At 38.9% G+C, this 19,846-nt stretch overlaps 2 protein-coding genes across 2 annotated transcripts; both read left to right on the top strand.

Annotated features, from left to right (window-relative positions):
• Positions 1-1,062, top strand: LOC106376497 (ribulose bisphosphate carboxylase small subunit, chloroplastic 2-like). The gene is made up of 3 exons (XM_013816588.3): positions 1-292; positions 449-583; positions 671-1,062. Exons 1-3 carry the CDS (start codon positions 122-124, stop codon positions 908-910), a joined length of 546 nt encoding a protein of 181 aa, XP_013672042.1. The 5' UTR covers positions 1-121; the 3' UTR covers positions 911-1,062.
• An 11,733-nt stretch (positions 1,063-12,795) lies between these two features.
• LOC106374669 (LEAF RUST 10 DISEASE-RESISTANCE LOCUS RECEPTOR-LIKE PROTEIN KINASE-like 2.3) lies at positions 12,796-17,790 on the top strand. The gene is made up of 2 exons (XM_048756233.1): positions 12,796-16,441; positions 16,524-17,790. Exons 1-2 carry the CDS (start codon positions 15,448-15,450, stop codon positions 17,615-17,617), a joined length of 2,088 nt encoding a protein of 695 aa, XP_048612190.1. The 5' UTR covers positions 12,796-15,447; the 3' UTR covers positions 17,618-17,790.
• Positions 17,791-19,846: the final 2,056 nt, after the last annotated feature.

The raw sequence follows: 19,846 nt of genomic DNA, 5'->3' as shown, positions 1-19,846 counted from the left end.
CATCAGACATGAATCCCGCACTCTTTGATCTAAGGGCTTTATGCCTCATGCCGGCCTCACTATATATAGATGACCAAAGCAATAGAGAAACAAGTAATAGAAAAGAGAAAAAGAAGTAATAATGGCTTCCTCTATGCTCTCCTCCGCCGCTGTGGCTACCTCACCGGCTCAAGCCACCATGGTTGCTCCATTCACCGGCTTGAAGTCATCCGCTGCATTCCCAGTCACCCGCAAAAGCAACACTGATATTACTTCCATTGCAAACAACGGAGGAAGAGTTAGCTGCATGAAGGTAAATATCACTAGAGTTGTAGGCCCGTCCTTTATTATGTGGAACTGGTACATGTGAAAATCCGAGTGAACAATAGTATATAATAACGTACCGGATTGAAAAATGTGTATATACAAAAGGGAATTCCTATTTATTAACTGCAAATGGGATTTATAGGTGTGGCCACCAGTTGGAAAGAAGAAGTTTGAGACTCTCTCTTATCTTCCTGACCTTACTGACGTTGAATTGGCCAAAGAAGTTGACTACCTTCTCCGCAACAAGTGGATTCCTTGTGTTGAATTTGAGTTGGAGGTAATAAAAACAAAATTTTGTTTACTTGTATCTAAACATCCATTTTATACCATGTGAATCATGATTTTGAATGGTATGTCTATATAGCACGGATTTGTGTACCGTGAGCATGGAAGCACACCTGGATACTACGATGGCCGTTATTGGACAATGTGGAAGCTTCCTTTGTTTGGATGCACTGACTCTGCTCAAGTGTTGAAGGAAGTGCAAGAGTGCAAGACGGAGTACCCTAACGCCTTTATTAGAATCATTGGATTCGACAACAACCGTCAGGTCCAGTGCATCAGTTTCATCGCCTACAAGCCACCAAGCTTCACCGGTGCTTAATTTCCTTTCTAAAATAATCATATAATAATCTATACTCATTTCACTTCCAATTGCCTGTTTTTATCCTCTTTGGATTTCTGTCTGAGACATTTTCTATCGGATTGTCAAATGTCTGATTTATGGATATATATGTAATTTCTATATCGTTGCTTCTTCTTGGTTATTTTTATGGCAATTAGGTTTTAATTTTTTATCCCTATAAGAAAACAGACTACATAACTTAACAAAAAGGTTTCGATAATGTTAGTGGTAATTGCTTTATAGAACAAGAAACAATTTTACCTACAAAACACAGATTTCATCTTAAGTTAATTAGTTCATCAGATATTCAAATATAAGAGCACCAATGTATCATTTTGTATCCTATACGGTTTGTGTAGATTTTTTTTTACTATAGATTTATTTAATCATTTCATAAGGTAGTCATCATTTGATGTTTCACACTACTTACGTGGTATGAGATCCTTTAATACATATTATTCGTAAATTGTTATCGGAAATAAGATACATTATATAAATATATCCCCGCTATTAGTTAACACATACATATGGATCTATATTCTTATTTTTAATTGTTTTACAGGAATTGTTTTCTAAATTTTATAATTTTACTTAGCATCTTACCAAAAAAATATAATTTTTCAATAATATCAAAGTACTTTTTCTCAAGTTCATGCATGTCATCTCACTTACACGTAGTTAATCCTGGAAGAAAAGGATGGTCCACTTAAAATCTGTGATAGTCATATCTGTGGAGGATGCCATACAGAAGATACACTGCAAGAAAACAAGTTATTCTCGATGACTATATTCGTCGGAAAGTCATTGGGAATTATCTTTCTCCACGGATTTCCGATAACCACTTTTTATCGGTTTTATTTCATTTGACAAAAAATTCTTAGGAGATTTTTAAAAAGACGGCAATGAATTCCCCACAACTACTTTCCAAAAGAATTTTCGACAAAATCGGTCATGGAAAATGTTGTTGGAATTCTGTCAGAAGAATTCCCAACGCGACTTGGTCGTGACTCGTGAGTAGTTTTTCTCGATAAGTTATCAGTAATAATTATTTCTGATGACCAAAGGTTCGTTGGGAATTTTTTTCATAACCAAAAATTTCGTCGAGAATTCTTCCGACGATCTTGGTCGTCGAGAATTCTCCCGACGAGATCACACGTTTGTCAGAAATTATTCCTGATGAATATCCCAACGAATTCCCGACATAATTTTTAAAATTCAAATATTTAATATTTATAATTCGAAAATATTAAACCAAATACTTTAATATTTTTAACAAGAAACCAATATTTAAGAGTTTGAAAAAAAAAACCGAAAGTCGCCAAACTTGCAACGACGCATCGCTTGCATGAATTTGTTGTCCTCTATGATTTGACGGGCGTGTCCCACATTATGAGCCGTATTTGCTTCATTTTTCTTCTCCAACGCATTCGTACATTTTCTTCTTGAGCTCTTGAACAAGTTCGAGGTCAGCAGTATACAAAGCTGACATGGATAAAAAAAAAGGATTGTGCTCCACAACCTAACCTGACCAAGCGATGGTCGCTACGCCGGTTACCTGAGTTGGTCTAGAAAGTAGCATGTGCATTCGTTAATGCCAAATACTCCTTCAATCCCTCCCAAACAATTGGGTTGATTGACTTTGGCGTCTTGCCGACAACCCGCTTCTGTTTCTACTCATTGATTTGATAGTTGTCATGCTTTTTGTGCATGATGGTGGAATGCATTTTCCACCTGATCGAGTCATGGGCTACAGTTTCCAAGTGAACTCTTATTAAAATAGAAATAAAAATAATATTAGTTAAAAACTGTTAAGAGTCAATAATCATGAATCAAACAATTAGAAGAATTAACATCGATCATCCCTTGTCTTGTCCATGTATGTCAGATAAGCGTGTTTCAGCATTATATACATCATCTTCAAAATACTTTCGCTAATTCAGTTGCTTGAGTAATTGAACCTAAGAAAAAGAATTAAAGGAATGTGTAGTTTAAATAAAGAAAAATTTACCACATCGCACCGTCCGCTCATGAGGATGGAGTCTCGTCAGAAGTTTTCGTCTAGGTTGTTGAACTAACTCCGAGACGCTCATGGTAATTGGCACTTCCCAAGAGACCAAGGTTTGAAAATTTGGTGCGGGAGAAGATACAAGAAATCCAGACGCTGATACAGTATTCACACCAACTTGGGTGGGACGTTGTTGTCGAGCGCCTTGGGAATGTTTCCTGCATTTCCTGCCATATAAAATTAAAAATAAACTTTGTTAACAGAAAAAATAATCCAAAAACTATTTAAAATTTTTCTAAAATCAATTTTAACAAAACATTATCTAAAAAAGTTTTAAAATTTACAAAATGAGAAACAAGTTTTTTTTAAATGTATTGAATAATTAATTAATTATATAAAAAACGTTTTAGTTAGACAGACACTTTTAAATAATTTAACAACGAGCAATGAGTCATCGTCCACTCTCCCGTAGAGTCGTCGCCCACTTTACTCCTCACCCATTTCGAGTCATCGCCCACTCTCCTGTAGAGTCGTCGCCCACTCTCCCTAGAATCGTCACACACTTCTCCATTCATAGTGTCTTCTCCTGATTCGTGTCTTTAACGCTCTTCGTAACAAAGTTGCCAGTAAAAAATATTACAAACAATGAGAAAAAAATTACGTAAAACTAGCCAAAAGGTTGAATAAAAATGGTTAAACGTAAACAACAAATAGTTTTTCGACAAAAAAATTATTTTCATCATTTCGTAATCCAACGACACCAAAATAACCGTGGAGTGAAACGACGACATTTTCAGGAAATACTTAAAAGACCTAAATCATAAAACATTTTGAAATGAAAGCCCAAATCAATGAAGGTTTACTTGCTTTGAGAGGAATAAGGGAAAAAAAAAGGGGAAAATGAAGATTTCCGAAAAGTATAGACTTGGATATTGGAGATAATAAAGAGAAAAATAGAAAGATGATAGATGTATAAATGGAGGTTGAATATCTTATTAATATGTACAAGTACAGTATTTATACAGAGTACATAAGTGATTAGGTATTGACTAATTACAGTTATGACCCTAATGACATATATCTCCTATACACCCCCTCAAGATGGAGTAACATGAGTGATTCCAATCTTGCACAAAAGTTCTTGGAAGCGCGGTCGAGGAAGTGGTTTAGTGAGAGCATCAGCCAACTGGTCCTTAGTCGAGAGGTGGGAGACTCGTAGCGCTCCAGATTGCACATGGTGCCGGATAAAGTGAAAATCAAGGGCTATATGCTTCATCTTCGAGTGAAATACAGGATTGGCAGCAAGGTAGGTGGCACCAACATTATCACAGTATATCACTGGCATCTCTGGTAACGGTATACGCAGCCCAGTGAAAAGCGAACATACCCAGAGTAGTTACGCTGCTGCATTGGCGACGGCCCTGTATTCGGCTTCCGTAGACGAGCGAGCCACTCCCGTTTGCTTCTTTGAGCTCCAAGAAATTGGATTGCTCCCAAGGTACACGATATAGGCGTTTGTGGAGCAATAATCGTCAGCATCGCCTGCCCAGTCGGCATCGGAGTATGCGTGGAGCTTCAATGGTGTATCAGGACGAATGAGAATCCCATGAGCAGACGTACCAGCCAGATAGCGAAGAATTCGCTTGACTGCTTGCCAGTGAAGGTCTGTAGGTCGCTGCAGAAATTGAGCTAGACGATTTACCGGGAAGGCAATGTCTGGTCTGGTGAAAAAAGGTATTGCAGACTCCCAAGAACCGCTCTATATTCACTCAGATTATCCATCGGGGTTCCTGAATTTAGAGACAACTTGGGCGTCGGAGACATCGGAGTGGAGACCGGGCGCGCATCTATCATGTTCGTGCGAGTGAGCAGATCGAGCACATATTTCTTCTGTATCAAGTGCAAGCCTTTGGAGGTCCTGGTTGCCTCTATGCCGAGAAAGTAGCTAAGCTCACCAAGATCTTTAAGTGAGAACCAAGTTGAAATGGCCGCAATGAACGCATCAATGACACGATTGTTGTTGCCCGTAATTACCATATCATCAACATATACCAGAACATAGATAATGTCAGAGCCGCGGTGATATGTGAAGAGAGAGGTGTCTGCAGTGGAGTTCAAGAACCATGCAGTCATAATATAAGACCTGAGTTCCTGGTACCATGCGCGCGGCGCTTGTTTGAGCCCATAGAGGGCTTTCTTCAAGCGACAGACATAGTGTGGTCGATCTTGATCAACAAAGCCTGGTGGTTGTGTGACACAGACCTCCTCTTCCAGAGTTCCTTGCAGAAAAGCATTATTTACGTCAATTTGACGAAGACGCCAACCCTTAGTGACCGCGACATGGAAGACAGAGCGGACGGTGGTGGACTTGATAACAGGGCTAAACGTCTCCGTGAAATCATGTCCAAGTTGCTGATGAAAACCCTTTGCCACCAGACGAGCTTTATACCTGTCAAGTTCACCGTTAGCTTTATATTTAAGCGTAAATACCCACTTACAACCAATGACATTCTGATACTTTTCAGGTGGAACAAGTTCAGAAGTGCCATATCGTAACTGAGCATTGATCTCGTCACACATTGCCTGTCTCCAGTTCGGGTCCTTGAGTGCTTCAGCCACGGTTTTGGGAATTTTTGGTCGGAGTTTTGGTATGGTGGCAGTGAGAGAGGTTTTGTTTTTAGGCTTTGAAATGTTATTCTTTGAACGAGTTTTCATAGTATGGAGATTCGGGTTTGGTTGTGGAGTGGGAGCTGGTGGAAGTGGGGTTGGAGATGGAGGGGAAGAGGATGTAGAGGGTGAGGTAGAAGAGCCTTGGCTCGGTGAGGTCTGGGAATTAAGGGATGCGGTAGGTTGGGTATGTGATGATGTTTGTGGGTGAGGTTCAGGAGCTTGTTGCGGCTGAAGCACCGGAGGAGTGTGGTGTTGTTGTTGTGGTGATATCGGAGACGGAATCGCGTCTGGTACAGGAGTTGCAGACGGACTGTGTTGGTGAGGAGCAGAGCACGAGGGCGAAGTGTTGATGAGTGGCCGTACCGGTACCATTGTCGTTGGAGCAAACCCAGTTCTCTGATCTGAAGTATCAGCTGAAGCAGTCGTACCTGAGACAGGAGATGCAAACGGAAACCTTTTCTCATTGAAGGCTACATGTCGCGACGTGTAGATACGACCAGATTCGCGATGAAGACAGAGATACGCACTTTGCGTCAGAGAGTATCCAATGAACACGCAAGATGCTGAACGGGGTTCCAGTTTGTGCTTGGTATAAGGGCGCAGCCAAGGGAAGCATTCTGATCCAAACACACGTAGCTTGTGGTGGTTAGGCGGCTGACCAAATAACTTCTGATAGGGAGAGACATTGCCAAGAACTGGAGTTATCATCCTATTTAAGAGATAAACAGCAGTAGCGAAGGCGTAGCTCCAGTACGTCTTTGGCATTGAAGCTTGACCAAGTAGGGTAAGACCAGTCTCTACCACATGTCGATGCTTCCGTTCGGATATGCCATTCAGCTCAGGTGTATGAGGAGGAGTAGTAAGATGCGTAATACCGTGAGTCGACAGAAACTGACGCAAGGCAATGAATTCACCACCATTGTCGGAGTATAGAGTACCTATCTTGTGTTTGAATCTGTTCTCAACCAGCGCCTTGAATCTGATGAATGTGTCATGGACTTGCGATTTCAGCTTGAGTGGATACAGCCAGGTATAGCGAGTGTACAGATCAACAATGACAAGATAGTACTTGTAGCCATCGATGGACACAATTGGAGACGACCACACATCTGTATACAGATACTCAAGAGGATGATAAGAGGCAATTGTGTTTGAGTAAAATGGTAGCTTATGGCTTTTATTGATAGAACAATCCGAACAAGACAAATCGTTTGCAGACGACAATGAGACTGGTAAAGAGAATTTCGAAACTAAAGACTTTAAGACTGGTAAGGCCGGATGACCAAGTCGAGCATGCCAAGAGAGAAGATCAGGTTTCTACGAAGATGAAGCAAACAACGACATTGGAGAGGAAGGTTGAATCGGCCACTCATACAACTCATTCTTAGTTCTGCCTTGAAGCAACTGAACCCCCGTGCTGAGATCCTTCACCTGAAAGTGTGCAGGAAAGAATTCAAAGAAAACTCCATTAGTATTGCACATTTTATAAACCGAGATCAGGTATTTCGTAACATTTGGTACATATAACACATCATTCAAAGTAAGAGAGCGATGAGGGGTAGGAAGAAGTGCTGAACCAACCAGTGTGCGTGATGGGCATGCCAGTGCCATCAGCAGTCATGACCTCTTCTCCACCGTTGTAGGGTTGATGAAGAGCCAGGGTGTTGAGGTCTGTGGTGAGATGGTGTGTTGCTCTGCTGTGTAGGAGCCAGTTGTTAGCATTGTATGCCGCTGCAGACGCAAGATGAGCCCGAGGCTGCCAAGGAGCATAGGAGGACACAGATGACTGGTTCGAGTTTCCAGAACTTCCATGAAGTTGGAGCTGAGAACAGGTACGAGCACTGTGGCCATGAATACCACAGATTTGGCAACGTCCCTGATACGGTCGCGGGGAGTAACCCTGATTATTGGAGTTGTTCCTGCGATTGCTCCAGTTGTTGTTGTAAGAGCCACGGTTGTTGGATCTGCCATGACCTCGGCTGCTGTTGGAGTTGTTGTTGTGACCACGGTAATTCGCCACGTTCGCCGTAACCGGCAGAGGAGATAGTGTCTCAGACTTCATCGCTAGCTTCAGTTCATGTTGAATGAGCTTTTCATGGATCTCTGTTAGGGGAGGAGTGGTGTCTCTGCCCTCAATCTGATCGACCACTGTCTTGTAGTCATCTGGGAGACCTGTGAGAATGAACTAGATCTTGTCTTCATGATCCAGCGGCTTCTCAAGGAGTGCCAATTGATCAAAGCGATTTGTGAGTCCTTGCATATACTCATCAATGGACTTGGTTCCTTTCGTCCACTGTTTGAGTTGTTGTCGCAGCTGGAGGATATGACCACGACTCGGCTTAGCATAGGTTGCAGAGAGAGTATTCCAGATATCTGCAGCAGTGGTAGTGGTTGAGAGGAGCGCTTGCACCGGTGTTGTGATGGCTCCAAGTAAGGCGCTGTAGATGAGGTTATCTTGGCGCTTCCACAGCAAGTACTCATTGTTGATAGTGACTTGACCATCAACCGTAAGAGTCGGTGGTGGGATCTCAATGGATCCTTCGACATGACCCGCTAGACCATAGCCGTCAAGGAGAGAGTTTACTTGACGCTTCCACATAATGAAGTTCGTAGATGTCAACTTTGTGACGTTAGCCATATTAACGTTGAGCAACGTACGAGTGTTGGAGACAATGATCGTCTCAGTGGATGAAGCAGGAGATTCGTTCGACATGATTGATGAGAGAGAGATGATGTGAAACAGAGAGTTAAGAGAAACAGAGGATGAAGAGAAGAGAAGAAGAAGAAGAGGGTGTGAAGAACGGCGGAAAAAAAAATCAAGGTATCGTGAGCTCTGATACCATGTATAAATGGAGGCTGAATACCTTATTAATATGTACAAGTACAGTATTTATACAGAGTACATAAGTGATTAGGTATTGACTAATTACAATTATGACCCTAATGACATATATCTCCTATAATAGATACAAGTCTACGGAAAGATGGAAAGATGAGACCTAGAATGAGAATATAAACAAGCCGAGACAGAAAAGAGACGGTAATATGATAGATACGCATCAACTCTACTCTTTGCAATTAGAAACTTATGATTTTACCTTTGTAGACTGTTTACATATGAACTGTGACTCACATAGCAATTTTGATCATGCTTAAACACTTATCATAACCTTGTCAAAATCACACGTAACTCTAACAAATGAAGGGCTAATTGTTGGGGTAAATATCGGTCATAGAAATATCAACGTCTGAGATCACTTAAAACATAGCAAAATGTGTTGTTCATGTAACCGATCCGGAAATGTTTAGAGAATAATTCTACATACGCTGCACCAGTTTAAATAACGATATATCAGAATAGGCTTCAGTTTAAATAACGATAAATCAGAATAAGCTTCGTATAACTCTCTCCGGAAAGAGTATAAAATAATTTACGCGCGAGCAAGGATTATTCGGAAAACATTCTTTCAAAAGGATTTAATGAGAACCTTATTTTATGTAGAACATTCACTACAAAAAAACTGCGCGATACCGATGGACAAATCCATTATAATCTCGTCGGGAAAGTCGCATACCGATGAAATCCCGACGAAAAATGTCCGTCGGTATCATCTCGTCGGTATACAGATATTCGTCGGAAATTCGTCGGTAAATACCGACGAACATATTTCGTCGGCAAATACCGACGAACATATTCCGTCGGTTTTTTTCTAAAATTTCCGACGACACATATCCGTCGGTATTTATAGAGAATACCGACAAAGAGAATTCGTCGGAATTTTCAGAAAATACCGACAAAGGGAGTTCATCGGAATATTCAGAAAATACCGACGAAGAAAGTCCGTCGGTAACTGAAAATAAAACCGACGACTTTATTCCGTCGGAATATCTAGAAAATACCGACGGATCCTATTCGTCAAAAATATGTAGAAATTCCGACGGATAACTGTATCCGTCGGTATTCCTTTTTTAATTAAAAAAAAACAATTTTTATAATTCTTAATTTAATTTCAGGAAAAAATTGATAATTTAGAATTTAAAAACATTATAGATATATAAATTCAACATTATTATACATTAAAGTTATAAAAAGTAATAAAAAGTTTTTGAAAATTAAAAAAACAACTAAAAGTCTTCACCGAATCGGATCCTAAACTTCTGCAACAAGGTCTAGGTGAGAACATTGTTTTGCTCCATAGTCGTTCGGTTTTGCTGCAGCTCAACCCGGATTTCAGCATTGTCCTTCTTCAGAAACTCAATCTCCGTATCCTTGGTCTTAATCTGCTCCATAAGCTCATCAACGAGTGGATAGTGAGCTGAAGAAGAAGAAGAAGCCCCTCCGGTCGGACGAGCCAATCCAACATAACGGCCCTTTTTCCTTGGAACAGCCTGAATGAGAAATAACAAATACATATCACACACATACGCGCGCACACACACATATCACACATACATAGCAAAAAGAAATTAGAATGTACCTCGAGAACAAGGTTGTTGAGTTGCTCTACGGTTAAGGAGTTGGAAGATGCATAATCGCCTTCTTCACACATAGAAGCTTGAGTCGCGAGGAGATTCTCTTTTCGATTTTCCACGACCTGGATTACGCCCTTAATAAGTCCATCCTGAATCTCGCCAGTCTTCTTGTTGGTATAGGCATTCTTCATCAGGGTAAAATCATCTACGGGAACTCCATCGTTTTCCTTCATCTAAAAACAATATATTTAGTATCACATATTTAAAAATGAATAAGAAAATCAGATTAGAAACTTACTAGCTGAAGTGCTCGGGTCTGTAAACTTGTTGCCCCTAAGTTGTGGACAAATATCCCTTTCCCGCCACGCACGCTACACCGATTTTGCGAGTTGATTGTCGACAAAGACTTTGTCTCATCTTTCGTCCAATGACCACACAAATCCCGCCAAACGTCTGGGTTGATGTGCTTCGGGACCTCGCCAACATCAAATTTTTGCTTCCACTCATTGATCCGCTTGGTGTAGTGCGAAGCTGCTTGGCGGCGGAAAACAATTTTCACTTGTTCTGTAATCCCTGATTCCCAAGTGAACTCTTGCTGCAAAATAAATACAAATTTTTTTTTAGAAAGTTACAATTGTAGAAATTTTTTTATAATATTAAAAATTGAGAACGTATACCGCAAATTGCTGAAACCAAAGTTCTTGATCTTCTTCAGGCATGTCATAGAAAGTTGGATAACCACGCTTTAGCATCGTGTACTCCATCCTAAGAAGGCTGTTGGTGATACCATTGCCAGAAAAATCAAACCTATGAAATAAAACCAAACACGATTAAATGTAAAAGATGAATATAAAATGAAAGAACCTTTTAAAACAAATACTTACCAAGTGGTGTTTGGGACAATAAGATAATTTGGATCAAGCCGCTGAAGCGATTCTCGGCCAGGTTGCCTAACTAACTCCGCAACAGTCATCGTAGTAGGCAATCCTCCTCCTCTTGAATTTTGAGAAGGGCCGGAAGCTACCGAAGGGGGGGTGCGGGCTGCTGGAGGGGTGGGGGCTGCTGGAGGAGTGGTAGCTGCAACTGGGCTACTAGCGGGTGACGTACTCTGAGTACTCTGAGTGACTGAAGAAGTACCCCGGCGAGAACGACGTCTAAGTATAAGAGGAGGTGGTTCATCCCTAGAAAAAAAAACATTAGTAAGCTTTTTTATTATTTAGAAACGTTTTATAATTAAAATATTTTTATAATAATTAAAATGTGTTTTTTAATTAATTTAACGAATTTTTATAATGAAAAAAATATTTTTTATACCATATGCTGATTTTTTATAAATAAAAACGATTTGTATATAATTAAAAACATTTTATTAAAAAAAAATGCTTTATACAAATTACAGAAATCCAAAATCTATAACTTCAATCTCTTAATTGTTCCTTCAACTTTTTGCCACTTACTTCTTCAGGTGGACTGTCAAACACCCTCTTGTTCTTTGTAAACAATGTCTTACTCTTACGATATGGATGATCGTGTGGTAGAAATCTCCTGTGACAGTCAAACCAACACGTTTTCCGACCATTTTTTAGTTGGAAAGCATCTGTGTTGTCTTGGCAATAAGGACATGATAGCCTCCCATGCGTGGTCCATCCAGATAACATACCATATGCTGGAAAATCACTTATTGTCCACATAAGTACTGCTCGCATCTGAAAATTTTCTTTCCACGAAACATCGTATGTATGAACACCGTGCTCCCATAATAATTGCAGCTCATATATCAATGGCTGAAGAAACACATCCAGTGATCTCTTAGGATGATCTGGCCCGGGAACGAGAATTGAGAGGAACAAAAACTCCCGTCGCATACACAAATGTGGTGGTAAGTTGTAAGGTGTCAAGATTACCGGCCACAATGAATATTGTCTTCCATGCTTTCCAAATGGGCTGAAACCATCTGTGCATAATGCAAGATACACATTTCTTACCTCAGATGCAAATTCTATGTTGATTGAAAATGCTTCCACGCCTCTGCATCGGAAGGATGTGTTATCTCACAATTTGTTAAGTGCTTTGCATGCCATCTCATTGGTTCTGTTGTTCGTTCAGACTGATATAACCTCTTTAATCTTTCAGTCAACGGCAACTACCACATTCGTTTGTATGGCACCGGAACTCTTCCACTTGTATCCTGATAACGAGGTTTCCGACAGAATTTACAATTCTCCCTGTTCTCATCTGCTCTCCAGTAAATCATGCAGTTATCGATGCATACATCTATCACCTGATATGGTAAGCCAAGACCAGCGACCAATTTTTGTACCTCATAATATGAGCCAGGTGCAAGATTATCTTCAGGTAGAACATCTCTAATAAAATCTGCAATCGCATCCACACATTCTTCAGCCAAATTATAGTTAGTCTTTAGCGCCATCAATCGACTTGCGGATGATAAATGTGAATGCCCATCTTTACATCCTTGATACAATGGCTGCTTAGCTGCATCTAACATTTCAAAAAATCTTCTGGCTTCTAGATTGGGTTGTTCTCGTTCTCCTTCCTCTTCACATGGGAAATTTTCTAAATTGGGTTGTTCTTGTCTATCTCCTTCCTCTTCACCCGACGGTAAATTTTCTCCATATGCATCATATACCATCTGAATAGTCCCTATCCCAAAATCTACATCCGTGGTAGGTTCATCTAACCTATCGGCAGTTTGAGGTTCGCTACTACTACTATACTCAAATCTTTCTCCATGAAGATACCAAATCTTATAACCACGTGTAAATCCTTTCAAATATAAATGACTCCATACTTCCATTTTTTTGACACGGATATTATTCTTACAAGTAGAACATGGACATAATAAATACTTACTTGTTCTTGCTTCCGGTTGACTTTGAACCACCCCCATGAATTCTTGAATACCACGTGCGTATTCCTCCGTAAGTAAATTTGTATTTGGATCCATATGAGGTTGATCTAACCAAGAACGGAAATTATAAGGAGTACCCATAATTTATATTGTTTTGTTGTGATTTGAATGAATGAAGGAGAGGTCGTATTTATAATGAATCTGGAAAACTTCCCGACGGAAAATATTCGTCGGTATTCCGTCGGGAATGATAACGGCTAAATTAACGTCCAGAACCCGTCGGTGTTCCGTCGGTAATTTAAACGGATACTAACGGCTACATAATTCGTCGGTATTTCGTCGGGAAGTGCAACGGCTGCAAATTCGTCGGTATTCCGTCGGGAAGTGAAACGGCTGTTCAATCCGACGGTATTTTGTCGGTATGTGTCAATTTTTTGCAACGGTCATATTTTTGTCAGATTTTTGTCGTTTTTCTGTCGGGATCGTATGACCAAATACCGACGAAAGTATTCTGTCAGGATTTTCCGACAAAGTTCCGACGAATTTGCCGAAGTAGATTTCCGACAAGTTTTCGTCGGAATTCCGTTGGAAAATCCTGACAGATTTTTTCGGTCGGTTTTTCCGTCGGTATTGTCCGTGTTTTCTTGTAGTGATTCTACGGAATATATTTCTCAAAACAAAATTAATACGAAATAAAATTTCATAAAACTAACATAGACACAATTTAGAACATCTTTCGTATAAGTTACTTCGGAACATTTTTCACGAAATAACTTTTGTGAAACAAAACGACACAGATTTTACCAGATTTTACCAGATTTTACGAAACAACTTTTGTAAAACAAAATGATACAGTTTTTACGAAACAACTTTCATATAAAAAACTCGACGTTTTACGAAATAACATTAGAAACTGAATGGGGTTACACGGAACAACCAACGGAAGACAAGAAGAGACAACAGTGAACCTGCTCGCCCTGACCACGTGCTCGCCCATTTGCCATCGTCCGGACGTCCTTGCCCGTTTGATCCCGTTCAGTCCACTCATCCTTCGTTCCTAGTCGCCACTAGTCCTTCCCTCTCCTCCTAGTCCTTAAGTCTTCGCCTGTTCGTCCCCGTCCACTCCTCCTCACCACTTCTCTAAATTTATAGTAAATCGGAAAGTTGGCCAACCTTGGAGAACTAAATGAAGAAGAGGTCAAGACAAGAGAAAAGAGAGATACATTGACCATGAATTCTTAGACTCCACATGTTCTGCATCCGGATTTAGCCTTAGAGAACTTAGTTTTTAGGTGGTTTAGTGTAGCAAATCTAGTATTAAACGCAATATTGCCATGATTTGTTGTTTTATTCTTTGTATCTGGTTATTTGACGAATTTTGCGAAAGCATTTCAATCTCTTGTATAAAACGAACTATGTTTGGCTTGATCTTTGAAAAGGGGTACTTAGGTAGCTTTTCATAAAATTCAGTCTAAAATCAATAAAAACTCTTCACACATTTTTCTGTCTTTTCGATTTGTTGTGTTTGTGTGATTATCACAGAAACTATGGTTCCCCAAAAATTATGTTATTACAAATTTTGATTACACGAGTTTCTCGTCTCCCAAAGTTTTCAACAGGCATTTGTTTTTTCATGAAATTGGATACAGATCCTATTTAAATTGGTTTTAGAAACCATGGCCCGCAGCTCAAAAGTATTGGAAGAAGCATGGATCAGAAGTCTTAGTAAACCGAAAGCTTCAAATGACTCTTTACAAGGAATATCCAAAGTAATGGAGTAGTGGGTTCAATGATTGAGTCTTTCTTATACGTTAACACGAATCTCCACAAGGACTAGTAAATGAAAGGCTTCTAAATATTATTGGTGAATGCTAACAATGTATAAAATATATACTCTCCGAGTTTATTTGTCACTTTCACTCTTGACTTGGCCTTTCAACATATCCAAGTCTCCCATGCATTTTGTATTTGTAAATCTTTATTTTACATTTTCTTTAAACTTAATTCCCTTTCTTTATTAAAGAAAAAGAATAAGTTTATTTAGTAGACACAAACATAAAGACTTCAAATCAAAATGCAAATTTGCATTTCAAGATTGTATGTCTTAACTGAATTTTAATCCAAATGTTTACTTCATTGAAATTAACAAAATGCTTATATCTTTCTTGCTGGAGATGGAAAGACTCGTCCGGTTCTTACTGTTTAACAAGTAAATGAAATCTGATCTCTTTGCATTTAATTGAAATTTAATGTTATCAACTAGCAACAAACTCGATAATCCATTCAGACTAATTGGTTCTGAGCTTACAAAAAGTCCTTATCCAGGATTCGTATCTGTAGGGTTAACGGAGACTAGTCTGAAGTCCAGTGTTCTCACCAAAGTGTGAAAAAGAGACCTTTCTTTCATTTCTTTGTTTAATAAACAGAGGACCTTTGTCTAGCAAAGCAAGGCCTTGTAGAGGGTGAAGCCTTAATGGCCATCACCTAACTCTTCCTATGATATTAATTAAGCTGTGTTTCCTTCTGAAGAATTTTCTTTTACTGTTACTCTTCCTCATTTCTCCAAGAAACAGAAGGAATTATACTTTAAACAAAATGATGGATACTCCAGCACTAGGGTGTTGTTTTGTAACTTTGTTCATGTTCCTGTTTCATAATTTTCCTTGTGCACTAAGCAACCAAGCTTTCTTGTCATGCGACTCTGTTTTTGAGTGTGGAAACCTCAGCGCAACATTCCCCTTCTGGGGAGAGAATCGTGGTGAGCCTTGTGGCCATCCATTATTGAAGCTTAGCTGCGACAGAGTTTCTAACAAAACCTCTATAAATATCTCCAACATCTTTTTCAATGTTCTTCACATAGACAACACATTCAAAACTCTTAAACTTGTAAGACAAGATTATTCACCTTCCTTCTGCTCTTCTCTATCATTTACTCCTTTATACTCTACTTTCTCTTTCTCGAGAGAGAAAGAAAGAGGATGGGGGGAGGGCAACACAATCTCTCCTCCTAAAATCTTTCAGCGATCCCCAAATTACAAGAACCTCATCGTTTTCTCTAACTGTGACCCTCGCTTTCATTACCTTGAGAACTTCACTTGTTCAAATGGAGGGACTGGTTCAGTGTATCACGATGAACATTACTACCAGTCTTGTCGAACAATCTCCAATGTTATTGTTCCTGCAGGTTTCATACCTGAGAAAGAAGCCAGGAATTTGGGAAATGTATTGAGAGAAGGATTCGAAGTGAAGCTGAAGATCAACGACAGACCATGTAAACATTGTTTAAAAACCGGTGGGTTTTGCAGTTTCGACAAGTTTGCAAATCAGTTTTGCTGCAAAGAAGACTTTTCTTTTTATCCTAACAGGATAAAGGAGTTCTCCGGTTCTTTACTTGGATTCAAATGCATGAAAACAAGTTCTGGTGAACTCCCAAAGTCTTCGGCTGGAGCTGATCCAACTAGCTTTAATTATCCCTTGACAGGTTCTAGAGGTTAGTTTTCTAGCAATATAAATTTTTGTTTTTATTCTTTCCAATACAAAATTTACTTAACAATAGTCAGTTTCATGTGCAGTGTTAATCCTCATTATATGTTTGACATTATTGATTCTATCAATGCTCATATACTTTCTGAACAAGATAGAAGCATTAGAACATCCAAGAATAGAGAATTTTGAGGAACTTATACCGCTGAAACGATATAACTACGCTGAGGTGAAGGAAATCACAAACTCGTTCGCTCAAGAAATCGGGAGAGGGGGATATGGAATTGTATATGAAGGAAACCTTTGTGAAGGGCTCAAGGTTGCAGTAAAGGTCTTAAAAGAATCAAAGAAGAATGGTGAAGATTTCATTAACGAAGTGGCGAGTATGAGCAGAACATCCTATATCCATATTGTTTCTCTGCTAGGCTTCTGCTATGAAGGGTCCAAAAGAGCAATTATATATGAATTTGTAGAGAATGGTTCACTCGATAAGTTCATAACGAGCCAGCCCTCACTGCGCATTGACATGGGAAAGATGTATGATATTGCACTCGGAGTTGCAAGAGGCCTTCAGTACTTGCACTATGCTTGCAAGACAAGGATTGTTCATTTCGACATAAAACCACAGAACATACTGTTGGGAAAAGATCTCTGTCCCAAGATTTCTGATTTTGGACTCGCCAGGCTCTGTGGGAGTCAAGAAAGTATCTTGTGGATGTCAGAGACAAGAGGGACCATCGGGTACATCGCACCCGAAGTGTTTTCAAGAATCTACGGGAGAGTCTCTCACAAGTCAGATGTGTATAGTTATGGAATGTTGGTACTTGAAATGATGGGAGCAAGAAATAGGAACTCTGTATCAGACAACAACAGTAGTTCAATGTATTTCCCAGATTGGATCTATAAAAGTCTTGAAAAGGGAGATTGTAAAAGGTTTCTAGAAGATCAGATAACAGAAGACGAAGATGACGAGTTTGCAAGGAAGATGATTCTTGTTGGATTGTCATGTATTCAAGCATGCCCATCAGATCGCCCATCGATGAACAGAGTTGTTGAAATGATGGAGGGAAGCTTAAGTGCTCTTGAGGCTCCTCCTAAGTATCTTTTGCATTTATCTGCATCTCCTATGCCTCCATCTGTACCTGAAGATAAAAATTCAATCTCCTCCGAGGAAAGTGCATAAGTTTCATCACAAATTTATGTCTTACTCCAACTTCTATGTGCCTAAAAATATAGCGTATGTGCACGTCCGTCTGTCAAACACTTGTACCAAATATCAAGTAGATGTAAATTATTATTTGGTGTGTAAAATGACATTATGTATAATTTGATGATAAAAGCATTAATGATTTGTAATATAGTGTAGGAATATAACAGTTGAAGTAAACATAGACATGTACACGTATAACATTAATTTGCCTTTCATGGATCATACATGTAAAGGCATTGGATTCTTTTCTTCAGGGAAAGAAGATGAAGGCATAGCTGATGCCGACAAACTGCAAAAGACACTTCAGAGGAGCTTCAAGAGAACTTACACTTTCTTCATCTCAACAACTATATTCACCGATGAGCGATCTGATGGGTATGATTGAATACATTACAATATGACATAGCTGAAGCTAGATTTATGCAAAAAAGTCTTATTTAGTTTTATAATACCTAAGGATCAATGTCTTTCTGGATTCGTTGAGATCCAGAGATCTATTGAAAAAAAAGTTGAGAATACTCTTCAATGCTTTACTAAAATTCTTTTTAGAAATTTCTTTACAAATGATTTTTATTTTCTTAATCAATAATGAAGAGAGCATGTATTCGCGAAGGAGAACAAAGCAAGGCCCAATATGATGAACTCAAAGTCAGACAAGGTAGAGGATCGACTTCTAAATCCGCCGCTATATCCCCCTAGGAAAAACAAGAACAAGGTAACTAAATACTGCGTACTAGCTTCTTACGGATACACTACAAGAACTTCACTGTTTGTTGTTTACATACATTACGACGCAGGTACTGATGTTAGAAAAATATGATTGAACGAAATTCAGTCAACCAGACCAACACTACAATAAGAACTTTACGTAAAGGTCAAACGTTGGAGAGTTTATAGATCAACCACCACGTTGTGTAGAATTGATTGTAATGGTAATCACTACGATTACAATTAATTGAGCGTTTCACTATGTAGATGATTTGCGAAAGTTAGCACGCAAAAACATTATGTTTTTCCAACGATCCGAACAGCTTACACGTATCATGAAAAGTTTGTCGTGCTTCCGTTACTCACCCTTTCCTCCTCATCGGAAATGCCACAACCATATACACAATACACATTTACACGCACAAATAAATGTTTCAGGTTATCACACAGCTCCACACTCAACACTGAGCTTGGTGTAATAAATATCGTTTACTCTGAAGTTTTCGACAACCTCCATCAACATTAGGTCTGTCTACAACCACTAAACAATCAACAATCAACAATCAAAATAGCAATTAGTCATACAAAATGATATTATGCTACTTCAATAGTTCATGGCAAACAATAAGCACCTAAGAGTGTAACTAAATTGTTTTAAAAGGAACATGAGTCCCAAACGAACAACAACGGCCTACCAACAGTCAAAGGCAAAACAAATGCAGCACCACCTCCAACAATCAAAGATGCATTTTCATTTTTTGCAATTAACTTAATATTATTTTAAACTTCAAAGAACAACAGTCTTCTTTACATGTTCGTCATTATAGTGTCCAATTATAAATTTGATTCAACCCATACCAAGCTAGAATTTACACATATGTCGAGAGAATACAAAACATTGTCAATGATCAAATAAACAATCAAATAACTCCCTTACAATCGTAGTACTAATAACGTAACACCCTATCAAATAAAAAACCATAACTTTCCCGTGATATCAGTCAAAATAACTCCACAATTAACAAAAATAAACAAGCATAAAATGAAAAAAAAAATCCATAATGGATCCACATAAGAATACAATATTCACAATTACCCACAATGGTGGATCTAGAAAGTTTTATCATATGAGGTAAATTTTCAAAGAAAAAAAAGAGGAGCATTAAACTCCATGTTTGAGATTGTAAGGAGGACATATTTAATTAATTATTCCAAAGTCCATTACAAATACTAAATAAAATTCATTTTTTGGTAAAATCTATAGGGGAAGATGCCCTTCCCATTTTGGTTGTAGATTCACCACTGACATAGGCCATAATAACACAACAAAGATATCCTAACCGTTAAAATCTTTGGAAAACAGACCGAATAGAAAAATGATTCGGCCAACTTATTAGAATATTCAACACCACACAACAACATCATCTATGAAAAACACATAATATCATGTCCACCCACACAATTTGTAAGCTAAACACGTAAGATCTAATATTT

This window comes from Brassica napus, chromosome C4 (assembly GCF_020379485.1).
Source record: "Brassica napus cultivar Da-Ae chromosome C4, Da-Ae, whole genome shotgun sequence".
Taxonomy (NCBI): Eukaryota; Viridiplantae; Streptophyta; class Magnoliopsida; order Brassicales; family Brassicaceae; genus Brassica; species Brassica napus.
This window is presented reverse-complemented; position numbering and strand designations above follow the sequence as displayed.

Coding starts and splice junctions, on each gene's coding strand:
- LOC106376497 (XM_013816588.3), top strand. CDS start 122: ATGGCTTCCTCTATGCTCTCCTCCGCCGCTGTGGCTACCTCACCGGCT. Junction 293..448: donor GAAGAGTTAGCTGCATGAAG/GTAAATATCACT, acceptor TGGGATTTATAG/GTGTGGCCACCAGTTGGAAA. Junction 584..670: donor GTGTTGAATTTGAGTTGGAG/GTAATAAAAACA, acceptor ATGTCTATATAG/CACGGATTTGTGTACCGTGA.
- LOC106374669 (XM_048756233.1), top strand. CDS start 15,448: ATGATATTAATTAAGCTGTGTTTCCTTCTGAAGAATTTTCTTTTACTG. Junction 16,442..16,523: donor TCCCTTGACAGGTTCTAGAG/GTTAGTTTTCTA, acceptor TTTCATGTGCAG/TGTTAATCCTCATTATATGT.